The sequence below is a fragment of the Falco punctatus genome, assembly GCF_963210335.1.
Source record: "Falco punctatus genome assembly, chromosome: 9".
Lineage (NCBI taxonomy): Eukaryota > Metazoa > Chordata > Aves > Falconiformes > Falconidae > Falco > Falco punctatus.
In genome coordinates, this window is record NC_137589.1 from 14,878,318 (window position 1) to 14,904,322 (window position 26,005).

The 26,005-nt window shown below is 39.8% G+C and overlaps 1 protein-coding gene across 1 annotated transcript in view; it reads right to left on the reverse strand.

The window, feature by feature from the left end:
* Positions 1 to 322: 322 nt before the first annotated feature.
* Positions 323 to 26,005, reverse strand: part of LOC308069786 (uncharacterized protein) — a 72,982-nt gene continuing 47,299 nt past the window's right edge. Inside the window, exon 3 of the mRNA XM_080402707.1 lies at positions 323 to 24,934. Within this exon, the coding sequence (XP_080258833.1) occupies positions 24,742 to 24,934 (193 nt within the window). The 3' untranslated portion in view covers positions 323 to 24,741. The remainder of the gene's footprint in view (positions 24,935 to 26,005) is intronic.

Genomic DNA, 26,005 nt, shown 5'->3' on the forward strand with positions numbered 1-26,005 from the left:
GACTGAGACCTGTAGTTCAGTGTCGGGGACAGGCTTTGGTCCTAAAAGTGCTGATACAGTGAGGATCATGACCCAGGGATTGCTTAGGTGAAAGAAACAGTGCTGCCATCGAATTTACTAAGTTCTGGACCAATAATCAACCCTTTTCAGCAGCCCAATGCCTGGTATTCAGATGATGGATTACATGACTTTTGTGTTCCTAAAAGAGCTGAGCTGTGTGGTCTCTTCTGTGTCAGGCTGACAGGACTAAGGACTGATGAAGTCTGGAGCACAGCAACCACTGGTGAAATCAAGCAGCTGCCAGTGTTCCTTCCTCCCAGAATGATTTTTTGTTTGTTTCACAAAGTCAGATGCTGTCACACCACCCAACACCACCAAGAAAAAGAAGAGTAAGAAATAAAAAACCACCCACCAACAAATCAGACTTTGGATTTGCAACTTAAATACTGAAATGAAACACAGGAAAAGCTGCAGGGAACAGCAAGTCACTCCATTTGATTCAAGTTTTGCATATTACTGTTAATCTGTCTCCCTGCATAAGCCATAGGGGTGTAAAAGAACCATTAAAGATGTTCAGTTCACTGGTTTCCCACAGCCCTCATCCTTACTGAGCTCATGGCTGGATGCTGTCAGGGTTTGGGCCCCTGCCAAGCACAGAGCAGCCTGCCTCACCATCTACGGCTTTTGCTGGGCCAGTTATCTTTCTGCATTCTGGGCAGTCTGAAGGGAAGGCAAGAAAAGGCAAGACTAATTCCTGTTGCTACTGCACCACAGCTCAGGAAGCATGAAGTATTTATCAGCCTGAGTGAGCCAATTACTTTGCCACTCTCAATGGCAACCTGTTAGATGAGTGCTGCTACTCTTAGCGCAAGGAAGCTGCAGAGCTGGAGAAGGGTCACTTAGCTCACTGCTCACTCAGCTCCGGTTTTGTGTGACTAACTATGCAAATAGATCCCAGGAGGAATTAGAGCAATACTCCATTTGTACTATGGGTGGTTGTCACCAGACACATGTGGCTGCCTTTTTCTTGAATCACAGGATTAATGAAGATATGCCTAAGAGTCTGAAGGTAAATTGGGAACAGGGGCATCGATTTTGCAACCTGCTGAACTGAACTCTGGATTAAATGTGAGCCCTGGAGATAAGTGAAGTAGCCCTTGTAGCTGTAACACCCGATTGCCCCTCCCAGTCTTCAATTTCTCTTTCTCTCTTCCTCTCCAACAGATTGATATAAATTACTCAAGAGTAATCACTACCTCCTCTAGGGTTCAGCTTTCAAGTGACAGGTAAGAGCTTATTTCTGTCCTGTTAGTAAATTGTCTTTTTTTTTTCCTATTTTTTCAGCTATTTGCACTGAAAATTAAGGACAGGGTATCAGATACCTAATCATAGCACAAATTCTTCTCTCATTTTATAATAATCAGGCAAAAAAGTACTAATCAATAATCATTTTCAATAAACCTTGTGTATGTATAAGATTCTGCACGTGACTTTACATAAGTCACTGATTTTTTTTTTGTGCTTCTGTTCCCAGTCTGTTCTGGGAAATGATAGTTCTTGCTTCTTCTGCTTCTTTTCTCTAGTTAGACCACAATGACTTCAGGACAAGATCTTGAAAGCATCCCCCTGGACCACAATAGTACCCAAAGATACATGGAATGACAAATACATACATACATGTATATCATATAACACATCAACTAGACTTATGATTAACTTGCCATATTGCAATATTTTGGGGTAAGAAGATGAATACTGTCAAACTCAGAGGCACAAAATAATTGGTAAATCAGAAATACATATCCCAAATAAACCAGGTCTTATTAGCCAGACTCTACTATTCCCTTTGAGAGAACTTTCAGAACAATAAGAAAATGGTATTTCAGGCTCTAACTCCTGCTTCAGTTTAAAACAAGTCCTTAGCAGTAGCAAATGAAAGAAATTATTTTAAGTAGATAATGAGTTTCAAGGTGAGCACCTTACCCCTGGCACTTTTCAATTAAGAGTGCAGGACTTGCATGTTTTGAGAATAACTTTACTGACAGTGCTGTTCTAATATATTTTTAGAGGATTGCCCTCAGGGCTCCACTTTCTTCAATCCACATCTTCCTCTCTTCCTTCCAGAGGTTCCTGCTGAGTTTCTGCCAACCCATAATACTTCAACCTCTCTCATCCTTTCCACCTTTTTCCTAACTAAAAATGAACACACAGTTTTTAACCTACTTTATTGTTGTTGTTCTCCCAGCTGAAGGACCCACATGTGAATAGGCTGTTTGAACATCATCAAGAGAAGTGGTGATGGTTGATGAGAACTGTATTAGCACACTGGCCTAAAGAATTTTGTCGGTGTTATAGTGTGGGACTGCATACAGATTTGCTCAGTTTAGCCTCAAGTATGCTCAGTGGTGTAAAACCAGCAAAAACCTCTGTATGAATAAAAACCCTCCTCCTCCTCCGGTTTTACACTAAATACAAAGTCTGAAACCGCTGAAAGGCAATTTGGGAGAACTTTGTATTGCAGGTGCTTGTAACAACCAGCTTGAAGCCAAACCCAAACTTTGGCTAACACAGGAGGCCGCCTTGCCAGTCCCTGTTTCATAAAGCTGCTCTCCCAAGGTCAAGATAAAGCCACTGAAATGTCCAGAGAAGAGTTCCTGTTTGTCATTTCGGGATCACATGGATTCACACTGCTTTTCATTCCTCTACCTCCTTTCACAACAGAGATATATATAAACCAAACAAAAGCTCCTCTAATTAGTTTCAACATCTTGTCACAAGGGTGAAAAGTTCCAGGTTGTGAATACCGCTGTAACTACTGACAGCTGTGGTATAATCATTATTATTAATAACAGCTACAAGTATGCCTGAAGTAGCACACAATCCTTGAGCAAGCAGCCCAAAGAGATTATTTATTTCTTGGCTTATTGTTAGATTTTCTGTTTTAAGGGTTGTTTGGTAATTAACCCACAACAACTGAAAACTAATCCATCGTTCTAATGCAGGGAGAATACAGACCCCCAGAACTGGGTGTGAAGGTTATGATGTAATGACAGCCAGTGTTCACAAAGCACAGCAACAAGTCCACTCCTCATCACATGCCTGGCAAAATGTGATCTTTACTAGTACCTATACTTTTGTAAAAGGACAGTATATCCACTTGCTATTGTATACATCATTTGCCAATGCTAGAAGGAGTCAGAGATGTGTCTGCACACATACACCATGCAGATGAAATTAAGAAAAAAGAGCACCTACCCCAGTTTCCATTAACACAGAATAGTGCTGTCCTCACCTAAACCACCATGCTCCAGACTTAAGTGAAATGGCTTGCATATCATGGGGGAGAACTATTTCTCCAGATCTAAATTTAAAAAAAAAAAACCAAACACAACAAAACAAACAAACAAACAGACCAAGGCAAAAGCTCAAAAAACTTGCTAAAAAGACAAGGACAGTGACCTGTAAACAGGTGAGTGTCAGGAATGTAGTTGGGTCTGCTTTTTCAATATAGGTGGACTTCTATGCAACTGAGAGATTTATAACAGGGGGTTATAGAATCTCAGAGTGCAAACAGCTCAGCTCTCACGTAGGATCAGTCTGGATGGGTTCCTGCAGATATATGGTTCAGTTTTACACCTTTCCCTCTGCATTTCAATAGTTTGGGTTTACTGAAAGATCAGCTATGTGAATATCTGAAGTTTCAGGTACCCAGGCCACCTCAGGGAAAGGCAGCCTCAGGATAAAGGCAGTGGGACTGCAGACACTCTTCTTCACATAAGGGGGGAATGAAGGGAAAGATCCAGACTCACTGACTTTTAGGATGCAAAAGCATCATATTCCACTATTCTGGTTCCTCCCTCTTCCATTCCAGATGTTGCCTATTTATAAACACGTAAGTCTCAGTGTGCCACAGATGCAGAAATACCCTCTAGGGTGGCCAAGAACACTGATTCTGTCTCTTCCACATCATGTTTTCAACTAGCCAGCCAGTACACATTTACAGTGCTAAAGTTCAAAGAGATAACAATACTCTGCCGTAATAAACATGGGAAACATTTCACCTGCTTAATGTCTAGCTTATACACAAGAAATACATATATTGAAATGATTCTTCCTTTTTCAGTAGAAACTTCTCCAACCTTTCATTGTGGTGACAAAATTAATTCTTATGTACCTTTAGAAACAGCACTAAGAATACTTCTATTTGCTTGCAGAGCCAACACAGCAATGAAAAGAGTTGTGTCCTGCTGTAAGAGTTAGCAGCAGCCTTAAGCAGCTCTTGCTGCAGGGCCAAACTCTGATCTCAGCTATGATTTTAGCAAATGCATTTTCTGAAAGCATCTTTCTCACAAATAGATGAATTTGCCTGCACAGCCTATACAACTCTTTACAGGTCCAAATTAACACAGCTTGCTTCTCAGATATTGTACATTTACAAGTCAACAGATAGGAAGATCATCATTGCATTTATGAGTTGCTTGCAATTAATATGCAAGTCAGTAGCATACCAAGATATAAAAATACATTTTCTTGGAGTTCACGTTTACTTTTGCACAAGCTAGTCTTTTACACAGACAGTGCAAACTCAAGCAAAGTGTATTTTAACATACCCATTTTAGGAAGCATAAGCCGTAAATATAGACCTTCACCTTGCAATGGCCTCTGGTAACAACACTGGGATGACGTAACACAGAAAGCAGCCCATCTATTTCAGGACAGATGCCAGAAAGAGTATTCTGGCAAGAAGCAGCACTGCTACTTCATGGAATCAATACACGCTTTTTTACTTCACATTTTTACCCTATTAATTTCTCCCTAAGAGTACCAGCTACTTTGTAAGTGCTGGCATTTCCTCCAGCCCCTGCCTCTCCCAAGCCGGTGACCTCTCTAGATCACTGTAACAAATACCAGAACAGGTCAGCAGCAGAGCACTACAACACTGACATTTCAGTGACCAAACAATAAATTACACACGCTCTCTCTCCTGTAGAGTCCAAAGCATACTAACAGACTACACTACACATCCGCTAGTTGACTACAAACTCATGCAATATTTGACACACGCACAACCTGTAACAATGACCTGAGAGCACGGTTAGCATTTATTATATAAACAAGCATCAGCTAAATAAACAGTCACAGCTATAGCTATAAAAATATATATAGTATTGAAAATATGAATAAAACATATGTTGCTGTATATGAACCTTGGCTCAGTAACAGATTTGTAAAGTAGGTACATACACAATCCAATTGGCGAAGTCAGATCTAGATGGTTAACTATAAACACCCATCCACATTTTCAGCACAGGACTTCCTGCTCAGTTGTCAACCCTTGTTTTTATGAAAGTAAATGAAAGCCTACACCAGGAACTATTAGATTATAAATATAGTCATCTTTGTGAAAGTATAACTACAGAGTGGTTTCTACTATGCCGAATTATTCCAAAAGCTTCACTGAGAAGGCAGATTTCTTTTTAGATGACAACTTCTAATCCTAGTCTCTTCTAAATTATAAGAAAATCCATTGAGGTATTTTTGATACATAATTACCCTAAAAAGTTCCTCACATGGTTAAGATCACTGTACCTTGAACCCTATTTGTCTGGTAATGCACTAGCAAAACAGTTAATAGGTAGTAAGGGAGATGAGAGAGGCTGAGCAATATGATGAGATGTGTGGCAGAGTGAATTTTCAACTTTCAGGTGAAAGCTGTCAATTTGTTAAGTATAATGTCAACCCATTCAGCCCCACCCTCATTATAAAAATGCAGAGCAAAACAGTTGTGCTTCACAGGTAAATTAAAAGCTCTGTACCAGGGGTCCTCAAACTTTTTAACCAGGGGGCCGGCACGCGGATGCAGTGGCAGACAGCCATCTGCGGCTGCTTGGTTCCCCCCCCAACCCCCGGCGAGGGGTTCTGTAAATACCAGGGACCGGATTGAGGACCCTGGGGGGCTGTATTCGGCCCACGGGCCGTAGTTTGAGGACCCCTGCTCGACACTTTCTATCCTGTCTCATAAACCCTCTCCAGAATTTCCTTCAAACCTCTGCTTCAAGCAACTGCACAAATGACCACACAGAAGGGATCCAGAGGACGTGCTACAGTGCCTATCTAGGGAGTTGCATGGGGACAGGAAGTAAAATGAACAGGGATGGCAACAGTGGATACATAGCTGCTAAACCACAGCCGCTGCTGATACCAGTGCAACCCCCCAAGGCAATGTGTAATTACTCCATCATACAGGTGCATGTGGTGCACATAGCGGCTCTGTTCTACTTCCTTATGCCAAATACATGCACGATTCAGAACTTCAGCAGTGCAAAACTGCAATGGACATGACACTTCCCAATATTTTGGGCTCTAGTCATGCAATGGAGATGTAGCAGCATCCATTGGTCATACAAGGCAACAGCTACTAAATTGCATTTCCATTATCATCTCTTTTCACTTAGTTATATGCATCAGTACTTCAGGTCATGGTCCACTGCACATTTGTCTTCACCTACTGTATGTGTCTGGGCAGCCAAACTGCTTCCCAGGCCACCTGCTTGTGCCAGGCACACAGGCAGCCAAACAGCTTGAACTTGCCCCATAATCATGTACAGAGATGACCTGGAGATACCGATAGAGACAGGTGGGAGAAGGCTAAAAATGGAAGTCTCCAATAGCTAACCAAATGCATGTGAGCTGTGTGTCCCTGAGTTTGTATATTAGCTGCCTTGGAATTCAAAAAGAGCTAGAAAATTCAAATGATAAGTATACTCCCATCTGGTGAGAAATGTTCTTTAAAAGTAGAAGAAAATCATTCAGTACTGACCAAAATGCCTTGCCAGTAAGACTTTGTAATAATGTTGCACAATTTTCTCCAGCTGAGAAGAAAACTGTTTGGAAAAGCTTTCAGTCACTGATTTGAAAACCTCTGCAGGCTCACTCAACCCAAAAATTCAAAACAGAATTCATGAAAAGGCAATCCATGTGACCCAAAAAAATCAAAACTACCTATTAGCAAAATCCACATGCAACAGCACCACCAGCTTGCATAGAGTAGCTAATATACAGCAGGCTTCTCTTTTCTCAAATCCATCCAAATCCAGATCTTTTTCACAGAATAATATAAAAATAATTTGAATACCCATTTCTCATAAGAATAAATTGAGAAACTTTCTGCTTTTTTTTTTTTCCTCTGGTCTCGGCTCAGCAAAAAATAGTTCACATCAAGTCAAGCTTGTTTAGAGCATTGTATTGGGTCTGGCTGAGCCTCATAGCAGCCCTCATAGTGCTGTGCTTTGTATTGGTAGCTGGAAAGTACTGGAATTTGGAATTGGTAGTTGGGAGTGATAGAGTGGCTTGGTGGACACCTGACATATAGCCAAGGTCAACCCACCACAAGCATATGGAGACGAACTTTTAATCAAACTTATGATTTTAATCAAACTTGTGCAGATACAAGTGACAGGATGTGATAAATATATATTTTTTACTATTTATTATAAGCTGGCCACCAAATATATATGTAATACATAATATCTATATTTTCATTCTAGATAATATCTAATGCAGATAATTTCCATGAATAATTTTTTATGTCAGAAACGTTCATTACATACTGGCTCCTATAATCTGTTGGGAAATTACTACTTCTAAGCTAATCAATAAGAAAGCTTAGAGTGATAACATAATTGAAGCAGTGCATATGAAAAACGGTCTTAGCAAGCGCAACCTCTCTTCAACAACCTATTAATACATCATCTATGCTAGCCACTTATCCTACAACTAGCATCATTCTGCAGGAGACAGAACAAGAAAAAAAATACTAGCAAAATCACCTCAATTGTTTTAATGACATGAACACCAGAGATTGCTCTGGATAAGTCTAGATGACATCATCAACCAGTAAATAGCGGGGTTTTTCTAGACATCCACATCCATTTCCACCATCCTAGTTGCATTACAAAGAGATTTTGGAAATACAAGTTTGGTATTGGGGAACCAGAGAGGTCAGAGATGTAAAAACTGGTCCTACCAGGTTTTATTACTGATGTAGAAAGATCAAAAAGTTCTGGTTTTAGCTGAGAAGCTGAACTCATTATTTAAACTAAGAGATGCCTTACCTGCCCGTCCAACAGAATGTGAACAAAAAGACTAAAAATTAAATACAAAACCTCATTATACATGCCATCCTTTACCTTTCCATTTTAGCCAGAAATACATGAGCAGGAGATGTTAACAATTCTTTACCCAAGCAACAGCAGGGAATTCAAAAGCATACAGGACACACAGGGACACCCAAAGGTTTTTAAGGGCAGGAAGAACTCCGGCAATCATCTAATCAGATCTGTGTGAGAGTACACATAATGGTCCCCAGAAATTCCTATAGCAAGAGCAATAAAATGCAGCTGAATTAAAAGCGCCGTCTTAGAAAATAAATTCTTATTTAAAGACTGAAAGTAGCGATCAACAAATCACTTTCCTCAATAAATTACTGTAGCAGTTAATTAAAATGTGTCCCTTATGTTCAGTTTTCTTTGGCATCCAACTAGATAACAGGTATTGTTTTATCTTACAATATATTCAGGCAAAGTTTGTAAGGTCTGGCAGTAATTTATTTTCTACACAAATTGGTAGAAACTGGAGGCAACCTTTCTGGTACACTGCCTGATACATCTATGCCATAAAAAAGAAGGCAACAAACATTACTTGTACTGCAATCTACGCTAGCGGCTAGTACGTGGAAGCTTTGTGTTGTAGTTACTAGCATGTGTCACAACTCATGCCAGTGCATCTTTAATCATATGACTGTTACCTACCTGCCCTAGCTAGGCTAACTCTAGTCCAGGAGTCCCAACACATGCTGCCATCATACCTTCATTCTGTAGTGCAGAAAGATCTTTGTCTAATAAATGTAAAGGCTTTTTAATTTTCAGCAGTTTTCCCTCCACGCTGCATACATATGTGACAAAAGAGGTCTTGTTATTGTCTGTTTGATACTCTGAAGAGACCGAACTCTAAAAACTCTCACAGAAGGGTAAAGATTTCAAAAGATCTGTGGGTGCAAGCAGGACAAAAGAATCTTTTTGGTTTCCCACAGCCCAGCTTCTCCTACAGACCCCTTTTTCTTCCCCTGGCCCTTCCAAATATTGAATCCTCCCCCCATCTCCAAGTTCACATAGACACCCTCTCCCACTGCTTGAGAGAAGTTGACTCTGCCATTGCCAGTGGTGTGCAAGGAGAGGGGGAATTGGCACTGCAGGCATGCCCAAGGCCGTGCATGCCCCCAGCTCCCCTCCGTGCCCCGCTATCCAGGGAAGGCAGTCCACAGCCCTGGACAGCTCTGCTTCTCCTGGACCTAAAGCTTGCCTTGCAATTACACTCATGCAGATCCCTTGACGTCAATGAACTAGAGTTGTGTGTGTTGGAGTGAATTCACTGCTGCAGTATTTCACATTAGAGCTATTTAGTGCTGGGAATTTCTATATTTATAACACACCAGCAGAAACTTAAGTGCTCCAAGGTCCCTGGACTCATACATCTATCTTCCAGAATTACTTGTCATCAAGGTGTCAAACCCAGGTACATCACTGTGACAGTTTGTTAAAGTAGGCAAGTTAGAAGATTCTGCTAAGTCAACACTTGAATGACTTATTAACCGCTCATTTTAATTTTTTATTTAAATTTTAGCGGGTTGATGGTGCATGGGAGCACAGGGCCTGGCAAACATAGGAGTCAATAGCGCAAAAGCACAGCGTTTTTCTTCAAACCAAATTTTCAAAATCATGGCCTTTTCTTTTCAGAAAAAGACTGTCTCTTTTTCTGAACCTGTTTCACCTACAACTGGTTCACATTCCCACTAGTCCTGGTCATCTACACAGGAACAGTCAAAATACGTGACAACTCTGATCCAGACATACTCCCCCCCATCCCCCATTTTATTTGCAGATGTTTTGTAAATACTTAGGTAGTTTCCTCCCAGATGTATATGCTTTATGGTACATTAGGCTTTCTAGCAACAACCTTCTTCCCAGCTGACTGGGTCTCATAGCACACAAGCCCCTCAGCACACACTAGCAGGGGGATGTTTTTAGCAGTGCTTGGACCCTTCTTTCACATCAGCCACTGCTGCAATCCAGCCACCAAACCACAGCATAATGACAGAGGTAGGTAAGTGCTCTTAAGTGGATCTACCCACACATCTCTCCTTAACAACAAAACAAAGAAAGCTTACAAAACTCCAGAGGACTTGAGAATAGCTAAAGACATTTTAAGAGGCAGAACCCAGAATGAGTCATGGTAAGAAATAAAAGGGGCATAGAAACAAATCTTTTCCCTGTCCATTATGTCCATTACAGTCAGGCTTGATCCAGCCCAACCTTTAGCTGGGTGATGATTAACAGTTTGTCAGGACCTCCCAAGGAGAAGTCGCCCTTTTTCCATTTCTTCCAAGACTAGATTTGCTCTTTGCTTTTCACATCATCTCAGTCTCTGGCAGGCTGCTGGCTGAGCGTCCCTGACCTACCCTGTACTCCACAAGCTTCTCCCACCAGCCACCAAAAGCTGTTCTTGAGGGAAGACCAATCTCCTCCTTTCAGAGGCTCCAGTGAGCTGAAAGTGCAGCAGCCAAACAAGCAAAAGAGGCAGATATTTTCTGTGCTGCCTGGTCACCTCCTTTTCAAGGGGACGTAACTCATAGTGCAATTACAAAGCAAACAAGTCAAAAAGTCACCATCCATTACATACAAGCAACGCAAACTACAAAGTTCTTAATATTATCAGTGAGCAGTTGTAGATATTTGTGCATTGGTTTATGGCAGCATGGACAGGAATTAAAAATTATTTAGGAAGCTCCTATTAGAAACACAGTACTTCTACCTAAAAGCCTCAGGCTAAGTTCTGCATTTTTAAATATATAAACAAATAAGATGATCTTTGCTATTTAGGGAGAAATGGAAGGAAGAAGGGACCAGAACACATAGGTAACAACACAACTAAAAACAGACTGACTGAAATCATGATACAAAAATGTAACATATGAGCATACACATCTGACAGGACCATGAAGGATACAGACAAAACTTCACTGTGCGTGCAAAGGATCTCATGTGTACAGCCCTTATTCTTGATTAGGGTAAGAATATACTACAGTAAAAAGTAACTTTAATTAAAAAACATACACTTATAAGCCCCATGACAGTTCTAAAAAGTCCACTAAAACAGAAAAGAAATGTTTGGAATTTTTGCTTCATTCAATCATGACTGGATTTGCCATTCATATTGCAGCTTTTCTTTATATTGATTCAGGGGATCTTAAAGTCCTAGACAAAAGTATCAACCACTGTAAAAAAGCAGGTGCTTCATCCAGGTGGGATTATTATATTCAGACTGAAGGAGGCTGCAGTAATGATGAGGTCGGGGAAGATGGGCTGTGGTTTGGTATAATTTCCTCTATTACATTCCATGTAGCCTGCTAGAAAATACAGATGGGACTACAACCCTCAGTGGTCCTGGCTGATGCTGGTAAATCTGCCCTCAGTTACTACATGCAGAGCTGAAAGCAATATAAACAGGAAAAGGTTTGACTAAAGCAGATACTTTTTACATTACTAAAGCAGGAAGTCTTTCCAGCATTTCCATGCGGTAGCAGAAGCTTTTTATTAAACCAGTGTGGAAAAGAGAAGTTTTATTTGGGAGAAAGTCTAGGATTTCAAATTCTACATTCAACCTCCAGGTCTCAAAAATGCCTGAGAATAAAAATCTTATGAGTCAGAAATATCAGCATAAACTTATTGAAGTACTTAATTCTGCTTATTCCTGCTCTTCATAATTTAAAACACCCTGTGTACAAAAATCTACTATCCCAGTTCTCATTTTATGGTGCAATATAATGAATCAAAATGAACTATTTCAGAACAATAAAGAAGAAATCACAGAAATGAGAAAACCATCATTAGTCCAGTTAGTATTCCAAATAATTTGTTTGAAAAATTCAATTTCTTTGAAAGCAGCCAGCTCCTGACAGGTCTTTTTAACTCAGCAGGATTTTTCTTATATGAACTACACTGTTCATTTTTTGACTCCTTGACTTAAAGCTCATTACAAGGAGATTATGTTGCAATTAAAACTAACAACTTTTGCAAAGCATGGATTAAAACATGTATCACTGAACTCTGAGGGAGTGAGATTTGCCTTAGACCACTGGATTTATATGGTTTACTAAGTCTACTCTTGTTTATGAGGAAGTGGCTGATATTTGCTGCAGTCAGACACTGAAATGACCTTTGGTAAATTGCATACATTTAAAATATTTGCCTTTGCATTGTAGATTTTTAAGCAATGGTTTTCAGTGTCATAATGCAAATGCATTCAGGATGTGTTCAGTTATAGGACTTTTATTCAAACATTTTGGTATGGCTAAATGTCTTCCAGTTGAACAGCACACATCTGAAGATCTGAGATCAGATAACAATTGTACATACATCAAAAATTTGCAAGCAAACTAGCAGACAACATACACCCATTTTCTGTTGGCTGTATATTTCTGGTTTAGAACCTTCCGATTCCTCGAGCTGATAAAACATGGGACAAACTTTAAGGTTTTTTTTTCTTTTTTCCAAAAGCACATTTCATCCAAAACATGCCAGTCGTAGCATAAATTATGACATCCTTTAAGAGATTGTTTTGCCCAGAATAATTTGTGAATCATAAAGAAGAACAGTGAGTTCTGCTGAATACATAATACCAAGTTTGACAGGAAATCTGTGTCTCCTTTATGAGGCAGAGTATCAAATTAGCAAAGGCAGTACAGTTCCAGAAGACTGCAGCTCAGCAGTTAACTTAAGCAAGTGATGAACTTCTCATAAATGGTTTCAAGATTTCACTTCCTAAGAAAACTCCATATCTGTAGTAAAACAAGAATTATTAACGTGCACGACACTTTCTGACCACTACATAACTGATGTGGTATAATAATGGGGCAGATCCATCTAGCTGTGTTTGTCCTGCTTTTGATGTCAAGTCAAATGGGGCAGCATTTCAAGAAAAGGTTCTAGAAATGCCCACGTGCCTCTTGACTTCTATTTTTAAATGTTAGCAATCTGGAAGGATAGCAGTGCTGTAGTTCTGCCTCCACGTTTATAACACAGTTTGAAAAACATTACAGACAATGGTGAATTTCAATGGCTCCTTCTGTCAATGTAACCATTAACAGATTAAGGACATTGGCAGCTTAGACAATATTGGTATTCGGCCACTGTGTACACTATATTGTAACACACAGATGGGTTCATGATTTCTGCAGCTACAGAAATGACAGCCTTTCTGCTCCAATCTACAGTTTATGTGCAGACTCACTTTCCTTTCAAGTATTAATGAAGTGCTATGCCCACCTAATGAAAGCAATTTTTCTGTGCGGAGTTAGCTGGGGCCTTGGCAAGCCAAGGTTTTGCAACTCCTACCAATACCATTGAGCACTGTTCTTGGAAGCGTTCATTGATGCCCCCAATTTTTGTCTCTCAAGCTTTCTTCTTTTAAAATAGATTATACTTGTTTGAGAGCTTTCTGGTGAGCTAGCAAACACCAAATTGCCAAAAATAATTTTCCCCCAAGGGCATAATCCACTTAGATATATCTTCTATTTTGAAAAACATAACAAGTGTTTCAGAACCCACTGACTCCTAATGTTCTGTTGGGGTTTTTTAAAGCATCAGTCTCCAATTTCAGCTTGAGATTCCTTGTTTGGAAATTATTTGCCTTCATAAGTTCTTGTACATTTCAAGTGAACAACAGTGTAACACAACCCAAGTTGTGTTACACATACTTCATACATCAACAGCAGAATAAGAATTGCAGGAATGTTAGGAATCCAGAAAAAGCAGAAATAAGAACTAAAAGATTAAGTGTTAGAACAGTTTACGGAAGATGTGATTGCTTGCAAGCAGTATAAATAGTCCCTGCTTTGGGCCATTAACGTGAATAAACAAGCACAGACCAGATTACAGATACTTAGAGAAAAGGACAACATGTTCCCATTTTCAAATACGGTAAGTGTTTCTCTAAGATGAAGAAACACTTTCAAATATTTTTAACTGTATGTACAAGGGAAACAAACCCAAGAGATCTTCATGGGGACTCTGGACATCCTCAGGGAGCAACATCCCATCACAGTACCTCCTGACCTCAGAATCCTGCCTGGCACACCATGGTACAATGCCCTCAAGCTCTCATGCCAGTTAAGCCAATGATTTGTGCACTGCTTCTCCACACATTTAATCCTCAGCTCCACATTTCCCAAAGGAAGGTCTCATGGCTGCTACAGCTAGAACTGACCTGAGCTGTGATTCACCCTGTGGTGATGGGATCTCTGAGGAAAACTTTTCACACAGTGCTTCTCCCCACTACAATAAATCCCAAGTTTTAATTTTCCTCCAAGCACTAGAGCTCAAGAGGGCTGATCTAGCAGGCTCTAGCCTTCCACCTAGGATGCAGTGGCACTTCAGTGCATTTGAAAGACTGAAATACTTGTTCAGATAGGTCACAAGCAAACCTGAATGTGGTGTTGATTATTAATTTATAGTCACCCAGGCACAGCTCTACCCTATAGGTATTGTAAAGATGATCAACTTTTGTATTTCAAACAATTCTCCAATTATTTGTGACTCACAGTACGGTGTATCTATGACTAGAGGGCAATTAAGATACTAGCTAGCCCCAGCACCCCTGAAAGTTTAATGATAAGATAGATAGTATGTTCTCACTTTTATGTACTTGATGTATTTTATGTAGCTCAGCTGCCTCTAAGGATAAAACCCTAACAGACTTTCCCTTGAAAGCGTGTTTTTCAACTAACCAGTGCTTGCCTGAATTTAAATGTTTGCAGCCTCAAAAAAGCAGTCTTTAAATTGTATTTGTTTACGTAAGATTTTCCTAGATGCTAGAGAATGCCCTTTCCTTCCTCTGGGTTTTTCACTGAATAACATTTGAATAGTCTTTTATGCAGTGGCGTATTGAAATATTGAGCTCTGACAAAAAGATGGCTTCGTAGAAAATCATCTCTCTTTAATGAGCCAAGTCTATGATTGTTTCTTGTAGTTTTCCATAGAGATAGAACCAAGTTCTCAGATAAAAAGAGAAGCAACCAGAAGCATCAGAAAAAAAAAAAAAATAAAATCACACTTTCTCCTAGCTGCTGTGTCAGTCTAATTCTGTGCTAGAAAATCATACATTTCTCAGTGCTAGTTCGCAAAAGAAACCAAGTGGATTATTATTTAATTCATTGGATTATTGACATTATGTCTCTATGCCAACATGGAAAAGGTCTCCCAGTTCTAAAACACCTAATACACCCAAGCACATGCGTATATTTAAGAACAGTGAAGCCCTAGAGAGTTCCTGGATTTATAACATCTGCAAGTAAGATATCACATAATCTTCAACAAAAAGAAGAAATAATCCAAATAATACCCTGTTTGCCACATCAGATAATAAACTCGCCCCTTTCACTTATCCTCTCCTCTCCTGGACAGTTGCCTTTTATCATATTCTACATATTTAAATAAAAGTCTCCTCCATTTGAACATTATTGGTGGATTCTTTTGCCTAGTCTGACCTAAAATTGTATTATTTTCCAGCGTATCTAACTTTTTTTCATAGAACTAAAGCCACATACCCAAACCTGCATATGGACACAAAGTATGCATTGCTGGGGAAGCAGGAGTTTTACCTGTCTGCAGTACTCTCTTTTCCCCATCTCATTGTCCACTCTGCAGTGAAAGTGGTTTGTGCAATGTTATGCAGCTTCACAGGGTCCTCATTGACTCCAACTCCTGCTTAACAGGGCAGGGCATTCAAGGAATAGTCTGACATTCTTCCCCCCCACCACGTTCCCGGGTCTGTAAACTGACACGCATATTAGCACAGAATGATTTTTATCATTCAAATGTCAGGAAATAGCAAAATGTATAACCATGCATATGCAACATCAGCTCTAAATCTACTGTATGTCTATATATAAAATACAAAGGTCAAAGCCAGGTCGGATGAGGCTTTGAGCAAGCTGATCTAGTGGAAGGTGTCTCTACCCGTGACAGGGGCGGTTGGACTAGATTATCTTTAAGGTCCTTTCCAACCCAAACCATTCTATGATTCTGTGATTACAAACTACATGTCATCTAACACTAAGCAGTGCACTCTTTGCTTTAATTTTCATTAACAATTCCTATTCTACCTTTTTGGACAAAAAGGAATTGGAGAAGAAAAAAAGATGTTCTTGAAAACTACTTTAGTCTTTGAAAATCTGAAAAATCATTGCCTAATGTAAACCCTATAATCTGGGGCTACATGGCTAGATCATCCTTACAGAACGTCCTGCCCTATGTGGAAGTCTGGGAGAGGGACTTACTGTTGATCCACACATCAGAAAATACACAGCCGAGTGAGGGCTGCGCTAAGATACAATGAGAAGTTTTCCTGAAGATCAGAACACAGCTATGATGGAAGCACTGTGGAGGAGACCGCAATCTATACAGACTGCCTGCAAGGCAATCTGAGCCTGTCAATAAACCCAGTATCCTGCGTGACTCATCCCTAGTCTCCATCTATAAAGTCTGGCCTGGAGATACTTTGTATTCCCTGAATTGCCTCACTGCTTGAGCTACTCAGAGGCACAGAGTTAACAAAACTCAAATATGAGATCATGCAGCTCTGTCTCTTTATGAAGGGAGGGAAGAGGGGGAAGGGAGAAGCAGAATGAAGAAAGTGTAAATAATGTTGTTGCCTTACTGTGGGCCCTTCTCAAAGCTATTGATTTTCTGTCGTAGCGTTTTACTGAAATCACAGCATGGCCTTCTGGCTGACTGAGATGCATTTTTGTGTATTTGTGCTCCCTGGTGTCTCTATATTATCACATTATCCTCACATGCCAGTTCTCAGCATCTCTGTCACTACTAGAAGCCAACACACAGTTTTACTTTATAAAAACATAAAGCTGCAACAACTTCCAGTCCAGCTTAAACTATGTCCATTGTTGCTGATTCTTATTCATGGTACCTTATTCCCAGCACCAGATTTCTCCCTCTCCTTGTTTCTCTCTCTTTGTGGGAAAATGGTGATTGCCTAGAAGCTGTGCTAGAGCTCCAATTAATACATATTGCACTAAGCAAAAAGCTCACCAGCAACCAGGCTTATTTTAAGCCCATTTTTAAATCATACTATATTCAATACATGCTCCCTCTGCTGTGTAGGCCCACACAGTCACTTAGGGCTTGCTGCCTGCTTCAATTGCTGGCTGTTTCCCAGGTTTTCACTCCCTTCTGTCTTGTTCTACACCCATGGAGACAACAAACGAGCTATTTCCACCATCAAGAGAAGATCCTTGCTGAGTCAAAAGAATGAGCCCTAGTTAGAGAGGAAAATACTCTCAGACACAGGTGTGCAAGTGACATCATAATTAGAGTCAGAATAGATAGCCTGCAAATTGCACAGCATTTGTAATTAACAGTGCTCTATAATGAAGACCACTCTGTGTGATTACAACAAAATAATGCTTCATAGCTGCATGAAAAAAGCTTTATTTCACTGAGAAAATGTAGATCAAATATTCACAGAATTAATCTACCCTACAGTGTAAGATCCCTGAGTCACAAATAAAATTCTGGGTTATTTAAATACCAGTCAAATTAAATCTGTTCTTAAACACTTGTTTTCCACAGAAATTTAAGCCAGGCTAATGGTAGATACAACATCGATATTTTTCTGGGACCTGATGAGACGCCTCTGCAGGTCCTGAGGGAACTGGCAGATGAAGCGGCTAAGCCACTATCCATCGTATCTGAGAAGTTGTGGCAGAGTCCAGTGAAGTTCCCACTGCCTAGAAAAGGGCAAACATAACCCCCATTTTTCAAAAAGGAAAAAAGGAAGACCCAGTGAACTACAAGGCAAGTCAGTCTCACCTCTGTGCCTGGCAAGATCATGGAGCAGATCCTCCTGGAAACTATGCTAAGGCACATGGAAAATAAGGAGGTGATTAGTGACAGCCAACATTTGAGGGTTCCTTGGAAACCATGTCTCTAATTGCTTTCTAGTCTGCATCAGCTGCTCTCATTCTGCCCCTGGAACAGGTGAAAACCAGCTACAGTAAAGTCATCAGTTTTAAGTTGGTTGTTTTCTAGCACCACACTATTAAACACACCATACACTTTTCAGAAATTTCTAGATCTTATCAGATTTAGTACGCCTCCTCATTCACATACCACCAATTGTCTCCACTCAAAATTCAGTACATCAGCAATGATCAGTTTGGCTCCAAGTTTTGTCCAGCTGAGTCCCGCTAGCAATGTGCTGGACAAACAGTCCCTTCAGCTGGGCTCTGGTGACACTCAGTATGACTGCACTGTACGATAGTGGTTTCTGCAGTTACTTTACAGCAGACTAATGGTTGAATTCTGCTCTGTGGCCAGCACCAGGCCTGTGGTTTTTACCCTGGTTTTTCTTCTCACATACTGATTTTGAGACCGTATCTTGTTTCCATCCCAGTCCTGTCCACTAATCTGAACCATTCTGGCCTGGATCCCTTGCAAACTGGCAGTTTATCCTATCCATTTATTCCCATTTAATACCTCAGGCAAGTCTAACCTTTTCTTTTTTTCCACTAGTATTGCAGGTAGCTCTGCCACCTTAGTTACTCTTTTGCACTATACCTAATAGGGAGAAGAAAAAAACCTGTCCATTTACCATTTATAACAGATCCTATTTTTCAACAGAAAAATTCAATGTCAGGAAATTCAGCCCTGAAAATAACAACAACATAATTTTGCAATTAAAAGGATTAATTGACAAGAATCTTGCAGAAGCAATGCCACATGTGCAAAAGACAAATTACAAATAAGGGGGGGCAGGGGGTGTTGCCTAAAATTAAGATTGTTTATTTTCATTTCAAACAAATGTAATTTTATCCTATTCAGTGAAATAATTCATAAAATAAAATCAGCAAATCTTGAAGGTGAGAAAGAAATTGGAGCAGTTTTTTTAAAAATGATAAAACACCTTTATGAATGCCACCATTAAACTTCTAATTTTCTAATCACTGTTATTTTCCTTCATAGCATAATACAGTGACTAGCATCCTGCTTCACATGATCCAAAAAAATTAATACATTTTTACCTTCTCCTCTTGCTTTACAAAGTCATTTTTTGGACTTTAGAGTTTCTTTCAGATCTGTAGTGTCTTGAAGGCATTAACTAACCCTAGAAATCATCAGATTCACTGAGCATTTTCCATCAGAGATCTCCTCTATCTCCAGCGCTTTGTAGGCTGGTCCCTGTCAAAATTGATAAAGAAAAATCTCAGGGAGTACAAGCAACAGTAAGATTGGAGAAGATGACAGATTTGAAATTGCATCTTAGATAACAAAGCAAATTTTCTTTGTTAAAAAGCAGCTTGCAGTTCAGCTAATGCTCTGTTTAAGGACCTGATCATTTACCTTTGTTATTTCTTTAAAAGGAAATCAGCTTCCCTTCCACACTTTCCACCACAGCATTTAGCTTTCCCTGTGTGCCACCTCTAGATTAAACCTGGCTTTTATTTCTGGAGTGAACAAATGACTGTAGATCAGCAACAGTCATGACAATCTAAGTCAAACATATTCCACACAATTCAATTCACTTTGTAAGACTTAAGACTGAAATTACATTTATCAATCGTTAATTTTCTCTGTGAAACAATAAAGTCTAAAGCATTTGTACTCTGTGGTAACTTACAAATTTTACAGCATTCCGTTTAACAAAGCAACTTTTTTGCTACATGTTTTCTACTAAAATTGTGCCTTTTGCTATGTATTTGTGTTCTGCTTCCTTCAACAAGAATCTTCCTCTTTCAGCAATACTAGCAAATGTCAGAGATTTTAAGTGATACTCCAAACATCATTCAGGCAGAAGTTTCCTACTGAACAGAACCATCTGACATGTCCAAAGTAAAGACATTTAAATCTCTGAGAGGGTTCTCCTAGGCCAAAAAAGGAAACCAGAGAAAGAAAAGGCTGCTGATGCCTTAGAACTATATGTCCAAAAAAGAATCCAAGAGGAAATCCAGCATTAAGGGAAATAACTAAGATGTATCTGGGGATACAAGTCTCCTCCCTTCGGCTACTACAGAGTGTTGGGGACATTTACTTTCAAATCACAGGATGTGCCCAGGTCTTAGCAATTTGCATCCTCTGATGTTCTTGCAGCTTTTTGAACATCTTCCTTTGACTGTCTACAATAAACCCCTTTAGTTTCAGATGAATACTAAAACACTGACAAGTGTTTTGTTAGTGCAGAGTAAGCATCTCCACCTCCCCACCACTGCAGCAACCACAAAACACAGTTTTCCTGTTAATGGTGAGCATGATCAGATGGAGCTAGCAGTGCTATATACTCAAAAGACCTCAGCCAGTGTTGCTGAGTACAGGTTTTGAGCTTATTTTCAGGGGCCCTGAAGTAAGTACCAGAGAGGATTTCCTGCTGAAGACAGGAAAGTTCTTCAGCAAATTCTTCCTCTCCCTGACTCATCTTGGATGATCTTAAGGGACTTTTCCAGCCTAAATGATTCTATGATCTATAGCAGGAAGGACAAGAGGCAGAGTTGCAGCAGCCAGTGCAGGTTTTATCCCACAGTTTACAAGTCATTTTGCAGAAAGTATAAAGCACTTTAAGACTGCTGTTGCCAGAGAGTCACCATTAACATCAGTTTTTAATAAATCCAGGGTTAATAGAAACAAGGAGATTTAACTGTAAAGATTTAGATATCTGCTCATTTCCAATTCAAATGCAATTCTGATGAGGTCAGGCCCCAACTGTACAAGGACATTGAGACCTGCAGAATAATGATAAAATGCCCTGATTTCTTAAGAAAAAATAACAATAACGATTAGCATTTGTATCACACTTAGTGTCAAAGTATCCCAGAGCACTTTACAAAACACGTGTCGGGACTCTGCCCCATGGTGATTATTCAACAGTCCTTGAGGTTAGCAGCACAAGTGCATTATGCACCTGCCCTTCGTCCTCATTCAAAGGCAGCTGCTGACAGAGCCAGACAGCACTGGCAGAGTCATGTGAATCAGACTAAGTGATCAACAAGCAGCATTGTGGCTTTTATGAAAAAGCAAGTCCAAGAGCCTCTGAAAGTTCCTGGGACTATCTGGCACTCCCCATACCTCCTGCAAGAGTGACTTCCTATCCCCTGTCCCTTCGGCAGTACAAGAACATCCTCACTGGAACCAGAGAAGTCAGCTAGGTCTACAGAATGGCCTAGCCATAATCAGCTTTGCACAGCTCATTGTAAGAAAAAAACAAAACATGGCAGGGATGGAGGAAAGAAAGCTTGGCTTATCTATACTGATTTTGGTGGTGTTCTGACAATTCCTGCCAACCTAAATCTTGGCCAAAATATTTTTAAATGGTAGCACAAAGCTAAAAGGAAAATGTGGTGTTTGGCCACACCAAGGGATTAGTTTTGTTAGGACAAAGCCTCTTATCGCTGACTTAATGACTTGGCAAAAGCACCGTAAATAAAGGCAACACTGAATCTGCCAATTCCCAGCTTGTCAAGCTCCTCAACAACCAACAAACCACAAAAGTAATTACAGACAGTTAAAATGCAAAGGGCAGGGAGACCGTTTTCTAAAAGGCACAATTACTGTGTCCCTAGAGGCTGGGTTTAAGTCTACGCCCTGAATTAATTTCCATTCATTTCCATCTGAAATTTGTTTGGCTTTCCCAAGATCTAAGTTTGAAGTGTTTCCAGTTTATCTGAGACTTCATCACAAAGGAACTTGCAGTACATATTTTAGTGACATGTTTAAGTCCCTCATTCCCATGACATTCGGCAATAGCCAGCTTTCTGTAAGGCAGGCTTCTAACCAGCCCAAAATAAAGACCTTGTTCTCAGCATCTTAATTTACAGTTTTCAGTATCAATGGGTTGTGCTTTGTCTGAAAAAATTAACTGTTCATTGCAGGAACACGCTAAGAATCCTATGAATCTGGGGGCTGCAGAGCCTAAAGATGCTTCTGTGAACATCTAATCTTATTTCCTGCATTAAAATGTTAGGAATTTCACCAAATGTCCCCAAATACAAACACATATTCAGCATGGAAAAAAGTTTGACTCCAGCTACTTATATGTTTCTCGTTCCCCTCTGTTGTTGTTACAAGATGTTATAGCCCTTTCCAAGGCTCATGCAGTGGAGAAAGTGTTGAGTTTATGGCAGTGCTTTTGTTCTAAGAACAAGAAGAAACAATAACAATCCAAAAATTATTAACAATTTAAAAATCTAAATAACTATCCTTTTAATTGCTGGCTAGAAAGCCTACAGTGAGAAACACTAGCTCCTGTCCTGATTTGCATGCAGCAGCATCTCTGTGTGCAACTCCTCTCTGTCCCAGTGCAACACCAGAGCTGCAGACACCTTGCTCAGCCACTGCTACCATGCTGTACCTGCACTGCTCAATACCCTGATAACTGCTGACTGATGGGCATTCACACATTTGACTCCAGACATTCCCAGTTTGATACCTCAACTCCATATACAGCTCCTAAAGAGAGAGGCAGGTTCTTAAAATGGATTCTCTGTTTCACCCTCCAGAAGCCTCATTTTCCTCTAGGGAGCCCAGGTTCTTAGGAACTATTCTAAGAACATCCTTTATTGTTTCACTTTGCTGGCTCTTAGGTAGAATATGTATCATTCTTTCACAATAGATAATTTATTCAGAAGTATTTTCCAAGTCAGAGGAACTACTCTCAGCCTCAGCTGAGCTTCTTGGTAAATTTGCCCTATGCAGAACAGCAAATACAAAGAGGACAAAGCTAAGAAGTGTTCAGCCGCAACAGTAAAGCATACTCTGGGGCTACACAAACTCCTCGGCCTCACTTGAACAAAAAGAGTTTAAAATTAGTAGGTGGGGAGGGGGTCTTTTCTAAATCTGGGAACAGACATTTCCTGTGTGTACTATAATTCCACCTAAGATTTTCCCAAGACCTCAGAGGAGCCCAGACAGACGCCAATTTGGAGAAGTCCAGACCATTTCTGTCATTCATTAAAATGAACAGCACTGAACAGGGTAGCAACTACAACCATGCTGTTTTCACCCCTAAACGCAGGGAATACACAAATAACACATTGAATGCAGATGCTTATACGTCATCTATAGAAATAACTAGGTCATTCTCAGGAATCACTAGGAATTGCACTGCCAGTGTCACACACCTTCACAGTGAAAACTGCTTTGGGATCAGGTAACACCATGGATCACAACCAAGGTCAGCAATGTTATGATACTTTCTTGTTTCCTACTCCAGTACATAGAATCAACCAAAGTTTCTATAAGAGCTGTCCTTTCCAGACATTCTCAAGACAACCAGAAATAATAAAAAAAATCCTGTTGCTGTTTAAGTCCTCGAGGTCAAATCCTGCTAACATTTATCTGCATACTTCACTAAAATGCTCCATTACAGCTAATTAGATTAATGTCAGATGAGCATATGACACTGTTTCTTCCCCTTATGCATCCTTACTAGAGATATACCAAGCACCTTATAGAGAAATTAATGTTTTGCATAACTTATAAAGGACATTAATAAGAAAGCATCTTCATTATTCACATAAGCCTATATACATTACTAGGCTAGTCTTTCAGTTATCCAGTGTTATCTTCTGCAAGAAATACACAAGTTAATATGACCTTTTACAGCATCTAACCTTTAAAATGATGCCTCCAAATACAATGGGATTACAAAATCTGAAATCTGTTGAGGCAGATTTCTTGTTAGAATAGCCTGAAAAATACAATGTATGCCCATACATTCCCTAGAAATTCTCATTCAGTTAGTTTCAGCATTGGTTTTTTCCCCTCTCTGTTGATTTGCAGACCCTTAAGCATTTCCCTTTGGATCCCCCAATGTCAGCATACTAGTAATATCCTTGCCTTTCTTAATTACCTTTCTCAGATCTCTTAGAAGCTGCTAATAGACCTCCAGGGATCCATAGAGTATAATCTGAAAATGATGAGTTAATAACCTTGTAAGGACAGATCCTTAAGTGATTGCCCTTCAAAGAAGGACATACTTTAATAACATTGGATATATTATACACTAGTTGCCTATTCTTCTGTCTTGCATAACAGAAATAACAACTCCAATGTCTGTAATCCTTTGAAACTACATTTGTTTAACCTGTCACAAAACCTGCCCAAAGCACATTGGGGAAGTCAGGGTCAGCAGAATAGCAAACCTCAGGCTCGGTAATTACACACAGCTACAGTATGCAAAATATACTTGATGGTAACATTTATTTTTATATGGCTTCCTCCATGAGGAGGGTTACAAAGTGCTTCATGCAGAGCCAATCATTCATAGTTCAAGCAACCAGGGAAGGCACTAAATGAAACCTCACTTCAAAAGGAAAGTAATATAGATTTTAGTACTAGAAGTTTTAATGGTAATGCACACTAGAGAGAAATACCACTTAGAAAAATTTACTAATGATACTGTCTTTTCAATAGAGACATCACAGCAATGATTTCTATGGCACTTTTGATCCTGGACTCTGAAGGTGAAACTTTCTGTTCAGGAAACAATGCATAAGTTTTTATGAGGTTCTCATTAGCCTTAGCTTGAAACTTTAGGTGGTGCAAATACTTTTTTTGCTAGACACTATGAAGAGGTAACTACAAGGCAGTTTATTAAAAAATGACAAGCTACAAAACCAACTCATCCAATCAGGATTTTTTTATCTGAACTTTCATTTGGTAGCTCACAACTCATCTCAAACCCAAAGGAACACTCACCTGGAAAGTCACATGAAGTATGTTCAGACATACATAACTCTAAAATCACGTCTAGGCAACAGACTTCGCTAACAGGCAAAATCCAGGATAGCTTCCTATAGTGTTGGGACACTGATCTGTGAGAAAAAGACAGAAAGACAGACAGACAGAAAAAAAAAGAAAGAAACAAAGGAGAATGTAAAACCACTTCTTAAGAGTGTGCAGAGAAACATGTTCAGGTGTTAATCCTCAACACCATTCACAAGGTAATGGCTTGGTTGTGACTTTAGCACCTCAGTAAACAAGCAAAACAGTATTTGTGTTCTTTTAAGTCTTGTCCCTTCTTGTGAGGGCTGAAATCTTTAAAAAACATGCTCCCTGTTAACTAAACGAACTGTGTAATGTTGGCTATAATCTGGAGTTGAAATGTGTGTTTAAATTACACACAGAACAAACTCAAATGCCATCCATGCCTCAAAGGGTTTTCAAGAAGGTATTTAAAGATTTCTGTGAACAATTTGCAAGGTAAAAAAAAAATCCAAACCTGTTTCAGAAGTTCTTTGACTCAGGCACCAGCTCTCTCCCTACATTAAGTTTTCATGCCTCCATGCACAGAGATAGAGAGAAAATGGCCAGTGCAGACAGGCAGTTTTCAGTAGGGGTGCCTCAGTTTTTCATAGATTTATCTGAGCAGCATGTGTCATTCCCCATTTTACAGAAACATCCTAAGCCCAAAGATCAGGATTGCTTAACTATTTCACATAAAAGATGAGGAAGAAACACAGACAATATAGTAGTTCATTGAATGATGCTATTACTGCCAAGAGTCATCTGCCGACCTGCCACTGGGATGCCTGCTGAAGAGTAACAGAAAAACACATCAGCTGCTGGATCTAAATGACAGCTGGAGGAGGCTTGGAGTTAGTTCTCCATGGAATAAACCCAACGTATTTAAACCTTCAGCATGTATTTTCAAACTGCTCACTGGTCCCTGTGCCTCACAGTGGAGACTGTGTGGCAGCGTTCATGTAGTTTGTGGTGTTTCATCGCCAAAACACTACTATCATCAAGGGGTCTCCCCCTTTAAACTAGCACATTGATTTCCCTCTTCATCTAGAGTTAGGCAGTTGCTCTAGCTAAGCCGGCATTAGTACAGACGGTGAGAGTAAGAGATGAAATGGAAGCACTTTCATAGTAACTTTCAGCAT